Below are 18,323 nucleotides of genomic sequence, written 5' to 3'. Positions count from 1 at the left end.
CGTTCATTCCTCTTACTTATTGAAGAACCTTCTAGCTGACTGAACATGGCGGGAAGGTGATAACATGCCTTAGGGTAGCTCTAAAGCACCTAGCAAAACCTTTGTCGGAGTGGCGACACATATCTTAATCACCGTATGCTTTAGTCGTGTTTATAGTCATACACGAAATGGCCCAGAAATGTGAAAGCAACACAACTATAGCACTTTTTTTGTGGTACGAAAATCTACTTCACATTACAATTTCACAATTTATTGATAACATCATTATTTTTTCATACTTCCTGGAGAAATAGAAATATGCTGTTTTATCAATAATTGTTTGACACAAGTATGAGGATGAACGCCGCTGAGGAATGCTGCATGTGTGTTTAGATTTTTCCGTACGCGAACGGCATCGTTAATGCTGATAACAAGACTGTAACATACTCAGAGCATGCATATCCATAGAATAGAGGGAGCACGTCTCTTTGCTACTCAAACATGAAATGGGAAATACAAAATTGATACAATAGAACCGTAGGGATCAAGCACAAAACAAAATCATTTCACGGTGTCTGGGCAGCTCTTTACTGAGATTCTCGTAACTTCTGACGACAGGATCTCATTTGTGAACACCACAGGGGTGCATCGAAAATATCGCACAGAGGCAAAGGCTTTTTTTTCTCTAAAATCGGGATATATAATTAACGGACACCTATTAGGTTATCTGCCAAACAGCAATACAAGGAAAACTAAGCAGATGCGTAAGAGACCACTACTCCGTGTTGAATATCAGAAGCCTAGAAACGCAGATCCCTATCTATACTTTACTTAATTATATGGCAGGACACACAGCCAAAGTTTCACTGTTTCAACCAATGGCCTTTGTTCTGACGTATAATGCCGGATTAGGTGCTGGACTGAAACCTTCAAAATGACATTATGATTCATATCAGTTGCGACTCTGAAGTGTCGTGATGGCTATTAAGAACTGCAGCGGACCTGATTTGAATTTTGAGCCCGACTATTCAACGTACGATTTGAATTAAACAGTTTTCAAGCTACTTGATACTTCAGAGGCATTGCCTGTCAGTGGTGGATTAAGGTCTTCCACCAGGCCTTTTGGCCTGGATGGGGAAAACCATTTTTTGATAGACGCCAGTGAAGGCAACATGTGCCTTCTTCCGATTACGAGATTAGGCCCTCTGCATCAAGTTGGTCTTCTAGAAAACGGTCAATGATATCAATATGTTCATGGGTCATTTTATTTAAAACATCTTTGCATGTCCTTGGTAATTAATGTGATACCCTGGACAGTACGGGTTGAAAGCTTTTACTTTTTGCTGTTAGCACGTTTCATTGCCTATCGAACTTGAGAAACGCATTAGCAAGTAACCTACCCCGAGTGCTTTAGAATTCTTCATGGTGACCAGCATGATGTCCAGTTCTCGTACTTTGAAAGTGCAAATCTCTTAACGTGACCTGCATTATTCTGTCGATGATATTAACTGGCATAACCAATCTATCATCACACCAGTTACCGGCTCACGCGCCTGTCCTTGTCCCATTGATAAATAGCTTTGAATTATTTCAAAGCCCCATTAGGCCATGTCGCCTTTGTTTCCCTATACTCATACCTCTCAAACTGAAATCCACGATGCAAAGCTTGGCGGATCGAAACAGCCCTCGTATGCCAAGTCACGGAGTAACGTGATGTTGCAGCCCGTCGCTAGAATTACCAAGTTGATTTCAAATCAGTCCCCTATACTATTTTAGATGTTTAGACTAATTTTTGTCAAAGGTACGGCGGTTGATTAGCATTTATGTTTGTAATTGTTCATGATCACGGTAAGCAAATATTGTTTCTTAAGAGCTGCAGTAAATCTGATGATGAGGTTTGAAAATTTGAGCATCGCTCTGCAGATAGATAAGCAAAGGGGAGTTCGGCTCTTCGGCAGTACAAATATCGCGCTGATTGTAGAGCGTCAAAGAGGACATTCATCACAATTAAGCTAGAGTAAATTGCAATGTAGTTGAGGATGGTCGCTGTACGAGAGACACATTCTCGTTCAGCGGTCGAACTGGGAATCGAACCCACGACGACAGAGATGAAAAGCGCTGATTACTGAAATCTGTCTTAACTACAATACCCTATGCTAAACTTTGACAACTTTGTCGTGGGGTATCCAAGACTGAAGCCAAAAGCCGATGAAACCGATTTACTCCTGAAAGAGACGAATCCAGCCTACAGGCATTATGATTTCCGTGTCCGTTACTCCATCTCTGGCGCAGTGTCACTTGCAGAAATATCTGAAGTATCCTTGATGTCGAAGTCCCCACCATTGGCCCAAGGCATGACCTCGGATGTGATCCAATACAAGGACGTGACAACGGTCACATTGGGCTTGATCAGTTACAAGATTGATACACTGACTTATCCTTCTGGTTATGGCAACTCAATTACACCACCAATCCCTATTAGCACCATTAGAGGCGGGCGAGCATCTCGGTCCGAATCTGAGGACGTTGTTGAAGATGATATACTGCCATGCCAACATGCTACCTTCTTATGTAAGGGACACAGCTAAGAAAAAAAATTCGAGTTCATTCCACATTTATTTAAGACGAGAAAATATATCCTAAAGACTTACGTAGTGGGGAAAAGTCGTGACATTTGTTAGTATTTGAATTAATGGAATCAACACCGCGGAGAACGCAGACTAGAGAAAGGCCATCTCTTTCAAAACATATTTCTAAATTCAATGTTCCATACATTACTTGCATCCCAGTAGGGCACGTTTGCAACGTTTTCGCACCAGAAAGGGGTTGACTCGAAGCTTCTTTTCTGGAATCCTATGCGCGCCTTCTCCGATAGGAATGTCTTCAGTCTTTCGTCCATTGTGTCCGATGCTGCCCCTGACACTCAGGAGTTTTCGGTTAAAACGAGTAATTGTCACAATGATACTGACCAGAGTCATTAGTGGGTATGGGGTGGAGTGGCCACAGCCGATGTGAGACTGGCTTTATCTGTAGCATGAACCTCGCTTGTTATAAATGCTACCAAGCTTTCTCCAGTGCTTACGCGATCGACGCAGATGGTAACTTACCAGACACCTCCTCTTCCGATTATAAGTCATCAAATACTTTCTTCTAAAGCAATGATTAATTGGTAGATAATTTGGTAATTGCCTCGAGTTTCCAGTATTCTGGAAATGACAAAAGTTGCAAATGTCCTAACCTTGCCTCGCTTAATGATGGTTTACATTGTCTACGATGTATTACCCGTCATCACGGCATTCTGCAATTTAATGGACACATTAGAAGAGAGACTACACGTTGTTCAGGTGGACATCCTTTTATTACCACTCTCCGCCCCATTTTCAAGGCAAGGCAGCGTTATGAGCATGACGTCTGACACTCTGTCGGCCATAATGGCCCAATCCAGACAATGGATGGAATACCAAATCAGAAGATAAAGCCAATCATATTTGCAAGCTCTACCGGTCATCAAAGCCCAGTGCTGTTGTAGTTTGTGATCAACGCTATCTGCTCGCAGAACATGTAATTACGTGTTTAAATAAAAGTAAAATTTATTTACAACATTTGAGCCACTGAGATGTCCTCATTAATGCAAGCAGAATCTGTTGAAGCAATGTATTTGTCTTTAACTGACTATTCCTGTTTTTAGAGGTTTTACTGAAATAAAGACTTGGGAATCGGACAGCATTTTCTTGGATTGGACATACTTCGGAGACTGAGCTGATAACGGAGTTGATGAATTGACGCCAGCAGTCCAGGCATTTGCAATAATAACTTGATTATAAAAACTTTTAGCGGCAAAAAATAAAGGAATGAAATGGAAATGTGAGACGTCGACAAACCCCTTCTTGGCATAACCCAAAGATTCCGTCAGAGAATTTGAAGGAACCTGGAAGGTTGTTACAAAGTTAGGATGGGAAAGATGCCCAAGTTATTGTATTATTATTTATATCATTTGATGAACCGTTAAAAAGTTTTCATGATCAATGTATTGTGTTCTGTTCCTTTCTGGTACAAGAGAATTCCATTGTTCCTTGGCAATGAAAGGCATTACAAGTAACAGAGAGAAGTTCCTGCTAAAGGGCAATGTTTGAAAAGGCAGCTGTGATAATGGAGGACGCTTATAAGGTGTCCGGTCATTGTTTGTTGATGAGACTACGTGCAAGAAAAACCTATTCAGTATACACGACTTTGACAGGATGCGCGCGAAACCATTTGTTGGTATCAGCAAGTTAAATATCAAATAAGTTGCGTTTTGTAAGGAAAGAAGCTAGTGATAGCATCAAGATTTCCCTGAAGTCCCTTGGGGATTACATATGTGGTTGTGTGGAATATATAGTGGGGGTAGGAACTCTGAAAGGGAAGAATAGATAACCTGTATTCAGGGGGCAAACTTTCCATCAGGCCTATTGATTCGCCTACAGCAAGGTTGGCACTCATGTCGTCGCTTAGTATTGACTGCAACTGAGGACAACAATAATCTAAGAATGAATTAAACGTCATTGCGCCATGATTGTTACTGATATTTTGTTTGTACGCATCCAAAGCTATGAAAGTCATTCACAACATCACGGTTTAATTTGTCTTTCAAGCAAAGATAGATGAAAGCGGGTGATATCAAAATAAGCTATTAAACACGGTTTTGGAATTAAAATACTCAGGGTCACGTCTAAAAGTGATTTGTTCAAACCGATGAATTAGTTCGCTGTCAGGGGACATGTCCCAATAAAATTCGATAACGCCGTTCGATAATATTCGGTTATGGAGGTTTTCCTTCGTTTAAAAAAGATAAAATTTAGCGAAGATTGACGGGGCTCTAGACTGTAATAAGTGTTCTGGTACCATGTTTTCTTTGTGTCGTCTTTTCTGAGGCCATAATGATTATCAATACAGACCAACTACATGTAACAACCAGTCAGACGAACATTCTAATATAACAAATACGTGCACAATTCATCATCAGCGGCAAATAACTAATAATTGCTTTCAAGATTCAGTTTGTTATTGAAACAACTGGACTGAATATTCATTTCCATTTCGTTGAAATTGTCGATAACTTCATATCAAAGAATTTTAGATATTGAGGAAGAAACTATTTTCGATTATGTCAAATGGCCAATTTTGTGCTGCCGAATCAATTACTCATCCTTGTTTAATGTCATCAATTTTATCAACGCCAAACGAAGTTTGCAAAATTACACTGATGACTTTATATTGTAAGGTGATGAAGGGGTGGGAGCTTTTCGTAAGACGAATAGCTCCATGTCTATCTTAGGCATGGACCCTTCGACAGAATAACGCGACTATTCAAGTGTTAAGATACGACGTCTATGAAAGATTGCATGGGCTAATTGCACTGTCATTTCGAAATGTAACGCCAGTGACATGATTGAAAGATTGACATATCTGAATTTCCAATTCATTGTCGCCATTTCACTCGCGGTGATTTTGAGATAGTTGTTTGAACTAGGTCGTTAGAAGACGCGATCTATGGTGGCGATCTATGGTATACATGAAGGGCTTGTCTGACCCACATTTGATTTTTCTTGTCACGATTCGGAGTAAGACGTTCCCGCCGTAAGCACTATAGTTTCGCCTTTGAACCGCCTTTATGCCCTTCGACCATGAACGACAACCGTGTGTAATCGCTCCTTGCCTTTGTTACCGGTCCTGGAAGCCCACATGAATATTGACCAGGCCTAATTCAAGTCGGATGGATAACCATGCCGACTGTGCTACCTTGGCGGTTACCGTACTCCCTTGACGGAGAGAGGTAAGCGGTAAGTGGTCAAAGAATGGGATTTGTATGGCAAATATCTTCTTAACGGTCTATCAAAGTTGAAATAGAATATCAAAAAGGTTGCTTTCTGCAGACTCGTAACATTTCAATACAGGTCAGAAGGAAAATAGCGTCATCATTGAGTCTTGTATGATGTAGTAATGGTTTCCATAATTCTGTCATTTAAGAAAATAAGATAACCCCCCCCCCCCCCCGAAGGAAAGCATTCGACATCAAAATTGAACATCGCTACACTGCTATTTGAATTTTCTCAAAGTATGGACGTATATGCAGAATAGGGAAGATAAACATGTGCCAACTTCGAGTTGCATCATATTCCCACAATAACGATCCATTAACTGCCGTATAAGAGTGCCCTTGTCGCAGTCTGTCAGGAAGTATGTGGGCGAGGAGGGGAAATTCGCCTTTTACAGTAACACGGCCTGGCTGGACCCTTTCTTACGTATCGATAGCCATCAGCACGGCGAGAGAGCGCGATTGGGCGTGTACCTAATCTCTGGCACGTATATATAATCTGCAAGCTTTGTGACGCTGGATTTATGTTCCTGCTAAAAGGAAATAACACATTTTCTTGGCTCTCGTCCGGGAATAAATTGCACTTGATAGTCCAATTAACAGGTTACTGTACTGTTTGTGATTATCGCGCACTACAGCGGCGTTAAGCGGGAAAATACGTGGCTTTCACAGGCGGTGGATTAATTTCGATGTGAGTAATTAACTTAGCAAAGGTAATTGGCCACTAAGTCTGTGCAAGCGGCAAAACCGCTGCAGTATAATCAGACCAAGAGCTGCTAGAAAGAAAAAAAACATTACATTTTAAGCACCTCATCTGTTTTGAACCAAATTGCGTAGAAACTCTAAATCATATCCATTTTAGACCATAGAAAGAAAACTTCCTGGTACTGTAATGATATTTACTGTTGAAAGGAAATTTAAAATCTTAATGCTCAGTCGCTGGGATTTGTCTACATTCTCCTTTATGAATCCCGTGTATTTCCGCCGCGTCTGCTTCTAATTTGCGCTTACCAATCGCTGCAGCAACAAACAGATTAACTATTAAAAGCATTCAATTTTTGGATACAAAGCTATGCTAAACGCTGTATTACGGCATACAGGACAAGCAATTTCGCCATATTATTCCGAGTATTCGTGCGCGTTGTTTGTAGAGCATACCCATAGTTTACCCTAATACCATGTCAAATCGTTTTTAGCATCTAGCTCACCATTCTGCTCAGTGCTAATCCCATCAATGTGCATTAGGCCGAAAGATGCTTGTAATCAGATAAAATTAGCTTCAATTTGCCTCCAAATGATTTGTACTAAGATTTTCTAACGAATTCGTCACTGATTTTATTAGCTGGGTAAGTGGCGATCCAATAACGTAGTTCTGATCGCTAGAGCTGGTGCCAGTTAGCAGTTTGCATACCCCGTAATTTGTCGCATCCGATTCAATACAATTATCGTTACAGATAGCCGTAAACGGATAATGCAGGCAGTTAACGATACTCGCAGTCTCCTCACTCTCTAAAGTCGGCCCAAGAGGGTTACGACACAAGCTGTTGCAACAAATAAAGCCAATTGAACTCTAGTGTCCCAACTTGGATGAAATGCAAAGTTCTCTCAAATATGTGGTTGGGAGATGGACATCCTGGACTAATATGACATACCAGTCGCTACAAGAAACAACTCGAATTTTTAGTTCCAGCCTCACCCGAAATCCTCCCCACTTTCCATCTTTAGTTAAAATGTGTATTATTCTGTACACGTGGGCTTTGTTTTGCAATATACCACCAGCCATTTGACTGCGTAATTAGAACTTGAGGTGTCCATAAATTCCCCGGTGTACGTATATATATTTGATAAATGCCAAAAGCTAGGTTGTCTGCACAACCTTCACAGTTAGTGTCTCATGAAATGTATTTTACAATTGGTACCGGTACCCCAAGTCGATGAATATGTGCCTAATAAGGTAAATTGTGCTGTACTATAGAACAAAACTTGTATTTGTACGACTATATAGACTTAAACGTTGACTGTTTTCTTGACAGTGTGGCTGTACCACAACGCAGAAATGCTCAAGCAAAAAAATTAACGTCAATTTTACGGAATTTGAACAAGATTATTACGATGGAAAATTCACTATTCATGTTTCTGTAGCTTTTGATCTATTGGTAATTTTGTTTGCCGGCCCGTCTTGCGTTCTTTACCGTAATTTTATCAGAGGAAATAATTTGCTTCCCTGCAGCGGACTTCCAACACGGCCAAGGAAGCTGCAAAATAGTGCTTACGTAGGATTTGAGTTGTTTCCATTTATCAAGGTTTTTGAGGTATCGATATTGTACTCAAGAACTAAATGAACTGCTCAAGGCATATATTCTACAGTTATATTGCATCGCGTATGCACTTATCTTACTTTTGGAATGATATTGCCAGAACTGTTTACCAACCGATAAAATGACTGGCCCTGCGAAATATCCTGGTGACCTCTGAACTGGGGGTATGGCAGGTCAGGGCTAGCCTTAAAGTCTGATTTGCGTAGGTAAGAGTATTCTTTGACACGTATTATGATGTGCTCACTTGGTAAATCTGAACGTACATGATGGCAAAGGAAGCCACTACCGATAGGAATTTTGCAGATACACCTTCGACCCATCCAATATATGGCCCATGCTCGTTCTCCTCAGTATACATGGTCCGTTTGTCATAGAACTGATGAGAATATTCTCCCAGAGATTTGCTCAGCACACAATCATCACTTTGACAATATAAACCATTACTGGTCTATCAATTCGTAACGTGCTCTACCCCATATCAAATATAGACATTTTTACATCATGTTCGACCAGATGAATCGCGTTATGAATAAACATGATGAAGAGCGACCTGACCCTACTCTTTAGTGGTCATATTGACCATTTCTATGAAAAATTTCGCAAATCACGCGCCTGTTAAAGATCAGGTTTTGGCAAGGAATGCCAGAAAATTAAGCTCCTATCGATTCCGTCCGTGAGAGACAAAGAAATTAAACTGATGGCCATCTTCGGACGGAATCCCGTAAGGCGAGTAGCCTAAAACCACCGTGTATCCAACCAAAAGGCTTTAGCAGAATTATACCTAAATGAAAATAGATTATCATTTCTTGCCTCAGAAACGACGCTTTTGGGGTATGAGCTATACCCAGACTAGGTCCACGAATAGAGCCATGGTGTCATAGATTGTACAACTATTCTGTCGTACTTTAACTCAAAGATATTGTCAGTCTGTCATCACAGCTTATATTCCTTACAACAAATCAATTGATATATCTCGATGATCGTTCCAGGTGTCAGTAAATCACACTGTGTATAATCACCAATAAAAACCATCTGTAATCGACCACTTTTCATCCTTCATTGACCTGATGACAGTTCCGTCCACCTTGGTTAGTAGACCTTTTCAACTGATCACCGTAATGAATAGCAGACTGCCCAACTAGAACAGGGTGGATGCTGGTGTCTCAATTGCTGATGGTTTCAGTATTTCAAAACTTCAAGATGCCGATAATAGTTTATTATTTTTTAATGGCAATAGTCCAGAGAGGCATATTGACCTGCACTCGGCTGTCGACTTGATTGTTGAAGGTTTCAGCCTGGTGTCTCAATACATGTATTGCTTGGTTATATTATATAACTTGAATGGAAGGTCTGAAGGGTGCAAAGATAAAAGTTTCATGTTTTTTTTATTACTGCCTAAGGAATTTTACTGTCTATATCACAACGTATCAAAGTGTCCTACACCCGTTTTCAAATATTACGATATTTTAAAAAAGTCTCTCCGACATTCACTTGAAAACGAGTCGGGAGTGGCACTATGATGATCATGATGTTAAAGATCAGAATATGATTCGCCCCATTACTGGTTATAGTTGTTGGCCATCGTGGAGCAAAGTCTATATTGGGTTGACTTCATTATCTGTTTTAGCCAGAGGTTCTGTTCCTCTACTGATCGCATAAATCAATAAAAGACGCAAATATTAAGCGAGGAGATTGACTGACATAATATCTTAAGTGCCTCTAGCCAGGTTTCGCTTATTTCTGAACACATATTTCATGTGTTGCCGCGTTTGCATTCTGACACACTTTGGGCTCAAGATGTCTCACGTCAATTCAAACGAAGTGGGATTGCATCATTTTAAAAAACGCTTCAAGTGTTTGTAACGTCTGTCGACATTATCATCAAAATAAGTTTAATGATGCCTTAGAAAATGTACAAGGATATTCCCTCTAATCAATAAAAACACCATGTTAAAACACAGGCACACATGGTTTGCCAATGTTTGCAGTGTTTCATAGTGTGGAAATGAATGTGTGGAGAAATTTGCAAGTGTAGACCAGCCTTAATCATGATAGTCCTATTCAGCGGTCCGCTGTTGATTATTTTGTCGAGCAGTGAGACTGAGGCGCCTCTATAGATAGTGCCTCACGTTACTAGTCATTATCTAACTGGGTCTCTCATTGGGAAGTTTCAAAAACAGGGCTGGGCGACCCTCATAGGCATCGAGGGGTTTTCAAATTATGACAGCTATAACCATTACCAAGTATAGATTAGATTTCTAACAACGCACTTCATACTTTGTCTGTATCATAAGTGGATAAGAATAATGCTTGCAAAGGAAAAATGTGTGAATTAAAGATAATTTTTTGGAAGAATGAATAGCGACGCATCAGTATCAGAGATACAATATCCACGCAAATGTTGCGATATTCTCGTACCGAGACAGGAAGAAAGCACTACCATCACTGGACACTTGGGAAATGTAATTGGCAAAGAGTAGGACTGTCTACCTGATAATTATTACACGAGATGTGTTTAAGAAAACCTCGGGGATTTAGCATACTCGCGCTTTGATCAATTATGAATTTCTACGTGTAAGCGACAAGAAAGCTTTGGATACAGCATATAATTACGTAGGAAGATGCCCGCGCAAGGTGGTTTGACAATCACATATAGTGCAAGTACTTTTATGCCTAAAAAACGTAAAGACCTTGGCATTAATACTGGGACTTTCTGTCGATGTTTATCAACGACGCGTTGTGTTCCACCCTCCGTCTCAAAACGGCTGTAGAACAAAGAAATGCGGAAATGCAGAGATATCGATGCAGAAATCGAATGCACGGAAAATACTCTTTGTTTCACAGATATTCACTTCAGCTAATCATGTGTTCGATGCCTTTCCATTGATGGAATTTGGATGGACAGTGGATTGGCGACACCAAGTTGTCCAATGGTAACGTTATTTTCCGGCTTGTTTTGATTTCGTATTCATTAGTAGACTGGTTTAATGGGGTATCCATACAAGAAAAGAAAAACGTTGATGGTAGGTTCGCGGAATCATTCGGTCCCTCAGGTTAAAACCCCGATCCTTTATGATTGAGCTACTTTGGACACGTACGGCATTCTGAATACGCAAGGTATCAAGCACTGGCGTGAAATTAAAAAAATATTTCAAAACAATCTTTGCCTTTGATATAACGGGAGCGAACCACGCACTGAAAGCGACGCTCTCGTTCAAGAAATCTTACTGTCAGTGAGCGCTTAGTGAGATTCAGACTCTTTGTAGTTCTTTGTAGTAAAGTCCTAATATTTTCGCAGTCAAAGGCACTCTTTCTTTATGATCGAAAATTAAACTATCGATTACATGTACATGTAAAAATTATAAAGTAAACAAGCCTACCTCGTCGGAACTTTTCCCTATCCTAGTTATTATTACTGATATTTCCGTAATAAACAACTGTCTGAAGCCACGTAACTTTTTCGAAAGCCAAACGTGTAATATTATCTCTCAGTTTCCGACTTTCTTGCGGATCAATCAAAAAGCGTTGATGGATTAGCAAGGGCGGTAACGTGATATCTCGATGGGAAATGGCTGCTGCTGTGACAACGATGGAGTCGCCGCCTGATTCCTGGTCTTCCGAGGCTGCTTATACGCTCATTGGGTTAGCCAGGGGGACGGACCAAAAACGCCATCGTCGTTTTAATAGTTTATTTGTCACTTAATTATTTTCGTTTACGAATGGGCCTAATCAATGCATTATGGCACGGTGGCTGGTCTAGTTTGGATAGTCCAGGCTCACGGTCCATGCTAAGCAACCGAGACGTTAGCTGATTTGCTATCAATCCTTTGCTATTGATCGATGTCACGTGTCTCAGATGTGAGTTAATTGAAGTGCTTTTTTTCAATATTGACTGACCTCTGAGGTCACATGTCGCGAAATCTTTTAATCACAGCCGATATCGTATAGCCCTACCTCCATCAAGGTTAAACAATATTACTAATTATGGTTAGCTGTACTGGAAGATACTATAACGGATGAGATCCACTGAACGTGACGGGAATAGGTGACGCGAAATTATATCATGATGGTAAGGAAAATTTGTTGGAGACTTCGACGGGAAGGATGTGGGGACGTGATGGGATTAAGACAGGAAGCCATTGCATCACCCGTTTAATGATAAGGCCTATTACTTTGGTTGAAATATTGACAAACTTACTGGATTGCAAAATCAAACTGGACCTGGCCAACATCATTTATTAATTTCTGGTTCCGGAACTGGAATGTAAGGCTTTTTAGATTGCCGCGTTCTTAACATAGAATAGAGCCGTCGATTTGGATACGTTTAGCTGTGAGAACGGTGACGGCATCCTTGAATTTTCTCCTTTGATATTCAATGAAAAAAAGATACGTTGTTAAAAAGTATTACTGAAGGTCACACAAACGGTACTCTGGGAAAGTAAACTGAGTGTCCAAAAAAATCCATGCTAGTTATTAAGTAGAAGCAGGTGTTTCGGTTTGGGGGATTTCTCACCAATGACGACTTTCCATCTAGATGGTTTTTGATACGATTGGTTTGAAGCGGGAGAGGTGTTTAAAAGACTCTTCATGTTGTACTTATCAAGGCGATGGATTGTTGAACACGATCGGATGAATTCATGCAATCGGATTTATAAGAGAAAAGGCTGGTGGAACTACTTCTTTCGCGAAGTTCTCCAATATACAGAGACCATGAACTTTACTGTGCAATCAACAAACTAATGATTTATAAGGGGTGTTTCGATTCGCAAAATTGGGACATTTCTGACTTAAGTTAAACACTTGATAAAGTATTTGGCAGAATACCGTGACCTATAATTAGGAGTAAAACAAAATTGCTTCCTAGACCTCAAAATGTACTTGGAATTTCCATCTAACCATTGATCTGAACTATCTCCCTCTAGTCGTGTTGCATTATTAAACTAATTTAATTAAAACGTCTCTTCGATTTCTTAATGAGTTTATGCGTATATCACGGTCAGTAGCGGAAGAGAAACTTCAGGCCAGCAGGATATTTTGTGTGTTAACCCAGTGCCAGATAAACACAGATGAGGACATTAAATCAGCTAATATTGATATCAAAATTATTTGAAACGGGAAAGCAAATAACGCTGTCATTTAAAGCTGAGGTCGGACGCGGCACACCTCACTCCAGTCCAAGGTTGGAAGGTGACTGTATCTTACTAGAATTTGGAGGCAATTTAACCATTCCTAGAAAGGTGAGTTGAAAAAAGTTTAATGATTTACTGTTAACATTTTGGCCGGGTCTATTTGGCAAGCCGCTCGCCGAACAGGCATCTTTTTTTGTCCTGTTTGGAGAGCCGCTTGCCAAACATCACTAAAAAGCCACCCTGTTTGGCGAGCAGGAGACTTTACTTTAATATTAATGAGTTCGGCTCTCCATTCAGGACAAGAAAAAGTCGCTGTTTGGTAAGCCGGGCTTGCCAAGTAGTCACTTCCTAACATTTTATAAAGGTCAGTTTGTCCGTTTGCGTCTTTTGCAGAAATACACTCGACAAACTACGCACTCACAGTGATATCAATTTGCCGTTCGTGATTTTTCAGAAATCGATGCATGGCCATCATGTCCTTTCTAGATATGAACATTCTCAAAAGAACAAAGAACTTGAACATTTCCTCTCATAAGTTTCGATTACGTCATTGGTGCACTTGTATACTGACACTTCGTTCAGTCCGTAGCAAAATCAGATTTCTCACACCGTCCTTGTCTATCCTGATCATGAATATCTATACGGTTCTTCTTCCAGGAAAATGAATATCCAAGTGTTTTTGTTGCTGGTTGTGGTGGTTGTCGGATTGGCCAAGGCTGGTAAAGCTGTGAAGGCGACCCCAGCATTTGATGCTGTGAAATTTAAAAAGGACATGCGAAAGTATCATACAAGATTTAGAAAAGGTGAAAACGCTGCAGACATGAAGAGAATGGTAAGTTGAGAGTTTGAAGGTAAACTATCAGTAGATAAATAAAAATCTTTAACTTTTAATGCGCTGCCCAAAAGTTGTTTTTTGTGAACCACAGTGAACTCGTTTCGTTTTAGAGCTAACTTTTATTAGATAGGGCCAGAATTGATGAAGATTAGAAAAACACCTGCAACTTAGCAGAAAGGTTCATATCTGTTGATTTAGAGGCCTGCGAACATGCATACTTTTAGGTTGCAGAAAGTCAGGAGGCCCATGTTATGAAACGCCCATATGGTCTTACCTGTGAATATATTAGATTCAGGAGACCTTGGTTTAGATTTGAGCTGAATGTGTTCGATTGGCACGCTGCCATAGTTTCAAAAACATTTGGCGTGGCTTGCTTGATATGTGATGGACTCATCAGAACAAAATCACACACAATTTGAACTTTCAGGGCAAGACTCGAAATGCTTGTTGATAAGATGAAGTTGAAATCGTGGTATTTGCTATTTGATTCAATCCTTGTATATTTTCAAGAAATATGACGACAGTCTAGCTTCCTGGGCTCAGAAATGGACAGATCGTTGTGAATGGACACATGGCCACGTCGATGGAGAAAGCGAAGCAATGGGGACATATGTCGGCCAAAACATGTGGATGAGTACCGGCACTAACCCAGCGCGTGTCGGCAAGAAAGCTGTTACTGCCTGGTTTAATGAGAAGAAGAATTACGATTTATCAAATGACAAATGTGATCCTGGGACAATGTGCGGCCATTATACACAGGTAAAGTCTTATCGATCATTTCCGACGCCGAACAAGAAAGTATTCATCGGAAGTTCAAAGTGTTGAGTATCTAAGACTAATGACTAACTTGCCAAAACCGGACAACATTGTGACCGAGAACGATTTTCATCAAACAATTTTGTAGGCTCAAATTAACTGCCACACATTTTAGCCAAACTTAAGCTCCTTTTTCTTCCTGCCGTGCAACCACTCATTCAATGGGCTCAAACTAAGCGGCCCCAGTACCCGTGTTAAAGGGCAGGATCTCTTGTCTCTTCATCAATCACGAGCACGGTACCCGTAATTTTATAGAACATTCATTATTTATACTACATCTGCATGACATGGATGGTTTTCCAGTTCTTCATATATCATCCTCTTCTTATCCCTTGATGCGATTATTAAAAGACTATTTCGCGAGGTTGGTGACACTCTTTAAATCATTTCAGATCGTTTGGTCCAAGACTACCAAGGTTGGTTGTGGCTACAAGCTATGCAGATGTGAGACTGGCAAGAAGGGTGACTTCGCTTGCTTAAAGGAAAGCAGCAAACCTTACTCTTGGATGTTTGTAGTTTGCGACTACTCCCCGGGGTAAGCATAATCAAAATATGTGTTACTAGATATGGCTGCGGCCACGTACACCTGTGTGTAGATCATTTTGATGCAATGGAGCTGGCCTCCTGATACACCTGTGGCAGAACATGAGTAATAAAAAAGCATGCGTACTGCATTGCACTATTGATTGGAATCGAAAATAATCGTCAAATTCTGATGTGATGAGACTTAGTTCGGCCGAAGCGTATTCATGCCAATGGCTTGAAATTCGCTAATCCCGAGAGTCACCGTATTTCATAATTACGTCATAGAGTTGTCGAATCAGAGGATTTTCCTTGAATCTTCAGAGGTAACTACGCGGGAGTTAGTCCGTACACAAAGAAGTCCTAAAACCTGAATCAAGTCACGGAGTAGAGTAAGTATTTTTATCGTGGGAGGATGATTGTCATCACATCGAAATCTATTGAAGTCGCATTTTAGACACGTGGAGTTATTCACATGTTTATATACATGCACCGGTAACTGTAGGTGTAAGCATCATTTTGATACCACTCCCATTGTTTTGTCTCGTATGGTGCCGGATAAATTTCTATATGGGTTCGGATGAATAAGCGCAGCATTTCAATTCATACAAAGTAAAGAGAAAATAAAGGTTTTTAAGACACATTTGCATTTTACTTCATAAATATGCCTTTAAAATATTATTTGAATCAATTAATTTAGAAGACTATGTAAGATAATGGGTTTCGGAAGCATGTTCTCATCTGAAATTGGACAAAACTTTACTTTGATTTTCTGCGATCGGTGATTTTCTCAATACCAGGCCTTGATTCGATTTGATAGTCACAGTTTTGCTCTCACACTATAAGATAAGTTACGCTGTTAACGAGAATATATAGTTATTCGTTTTCCTCTTCTACGTTTGGTTTGCGTCGTGGTCGATCCTTTCATACCGTTTTCCTCTTCTACGTTTGGTTTGCGTCGTGGTCGATCCTTTCATACCGTTTTCCTCTTCTACGTTTGGTTTGCGTCGTGGTCGATCCTTTCATGCCGTTTTCCTATTCTACGTTTGGTTTGCGTCGTGGTCGATCCTTTCATACCGTTTTCCTATTCTACGTTTGGTTTGCGTCGTGGTCGATCCTTTCATACCGTTTTCCTCTTCTACGTTTGGTTTGCGTCGTGGTCGATCCTTTCATACCGTTTTCCTCTTCTACGTTTGGTTTGCGTCGTGGTCGATCCTTTCATACCGTTTTCCTATTCTACGTTTGGTTTGCGTCGTGGTCGATCCTTTCATACCGTTTTCCTATTCTACGTTTGGTTTGCGTCGTGGTCGATCCTTTCATACCGTTTTCCTCTTCTACGTTTGGTTTGCGTCGTGGTCGATCCTTTCATACCGTTTTCCTGTTCTACGTTTGGTTTGCGTCGTGGTCGATCCTTTCATACCGTTTTCCTGTTCTACGTTTGGTTTGCGTCGTGGTCGATCCTTTCATACCGTTTTCCTATTCTACGTTTGGTTTGCTTCGTGGTCGATCCTTTCATACCGTTTTCCTCTTCTACGTTTGGTTTGCGTCGTGGTCGATCCTTTCATACCGTTTTCCTATTCTACGTTTGGTTTGCGTCGTGGTCGATCCTTTCATACCGTTTTCCTATTCTACGTTTGGTTTGCTTCGTGGTCGATCCTTTTATACCGTTTTCCTATTCTACGTTTGGTTTGCTTCGTGGTCGATCCTTTCATACCGTTTTCCTATTCTACGTTTGGTTTGCGTCGTGGTCGATCCTTTCATAGATCCAAGGCTTGTTTTATAGTCAATAGTTGAGTCAATAATTTAGGTATGTTGGTTGCTTTAAACAACCAATTAAATATCTCCATGATTATGGAGAGTAATTTTGTTAGAACGAGTACAGATAAAATAGAAATAATTTTGTTGTTTTATGATTAAATATTGATAGAAGAGAATATCAAAATGGGAGCAGAAATATTTTATTTGAAAATGGTTCAAAACCCATTTCAAATTTCTAAACTATTATTCGTGAGGGCGGATATTAAAAATCCGGTAGATCGTCTTTACTATGAATTGACCTGAAATAAACACATGGTAAGATAATTGATATTGACCCAACTGTGCAATAAACAATAGAATGATATTGTATTTTTCAAGGTCTATTCTGTTTCCATCTGAATTTGAATGTGAATATTGTTAGTTAATATCCTTCGTTCAATGTTTATGTTGCTCTGTCTGAAAGTTATATCAATAAATTATTATTACATTTAGCAATTTTAATACCATATAATCTGTCTTGAACAATGTTTCGATCTTGGTCATGGATTTTTCTATTTTTGGAACGTGAGTGTTTTAAGATACTTCAGACTTAAGAAGTTTCACGTGAAAGACTATTCATCAGCTGATGTGGGTTTTTTTTCTGTCTGAAATCACCAAAAATCGCAGTACCTCATGAAATAGATCATATTACCCTGTACCTGAATGATCACCATAATTAATTTCGCTATACATGTATTTTCTTTCATTGCAGGTACTCTCGCAATGGACACCACAGTCCTATTTAATGTTGAACTAATATGAGCCGTAAATAAATGATGAAATATTGACTCAATAGAATCTCTTAACTTATTCTTTTTCATAGGCCATCAGCGCCTCTGAAGCAAAATTAGAGGGTGTAGTATCTGTGTGTATTTCCGTGTGTGAGTGTTGCCCCTACAATAGATCAAGCTGTGCATGATTGTCGTCCGGTTAATATTCGCCTTGTCCGTGAATAGGGGAAAATACGATAAAACCTAAAATATGGAAACCACTGACAGATGCCACACCAGATCCCATCTCCTCACGTGGCACGTCAAAAGCATAGGTTCTTCATGTATATACGGATATCATGC

General features: G+C 40.1%; 2 protein-coding genes across 2 annotated transcripts in view; one reads left to right on the top strand and one right to left on the bottom strand.

Moving 5' to 3' along the window:
• The window catches only part of LOC135489718 (conoCAP-like), a 47,158-nt gene extending 35,440 nt beyond the window's left edge, over window positions 1-11,718 (bottom strand). The window contains exon 1 of the mRNA XM_064775209.1: window positions 11,532-11,718. The gene's annotated coding sequence lies outside the window, so the exon portion shown is untranslated. The remainder of the gene's footprint in view (window positions 1-11,531) is intronic.
• A 1,562-nt stretch (window positions 11,719-13,280) lies between these two features.
• On the top strand, window positions 13,281-18,048 carry LOC135489491 (GLIPR1-like protein 1). The gene is made up of 6 exons (XM_064774871.1): window positions 13,281-13,388; window positions 13,938-14,112; window positions 14,626-14,874; window positions 15,324-15,466; window positions 15,778-15,845; window positions 17,963-18,048. The coding sequence occupies exons 2-5, from the start codon at window positions 13,942-13,944 to the stop codon at window positions 15,818-15,820; spliced, it is 606 nt and encodes a 201-aa protein (XP_064630941.1). The 5' UTR covers window positions 13,281-13,388; window positions 13,938-13,941; the 3' UTR covers window positions 15,821-15,845; window positions 17,963-18,048.
• Window positions 18,049-18,323: the final 275 nt, after the last annotated feature.

The sequence above is a fragment of the Lineus longissimus genome, chromosome 6 (genome assembly GCF_910592395.1).
Source record: "Lineus longissimus chromosome 6, tnLinLong1.2, whole genome shotgun sequence".
NCBI lineage: Eukaryota > Metazoa > Nemertea > Pilidiophora > Heteronemertea > Lineidae > Lineus > Lineus longissimus.
The sequence above is the reverse complement of the archived record's forward strand: the minus strand, read 5'-3'. Positions and strand labels throughout refer to the sequence as shown.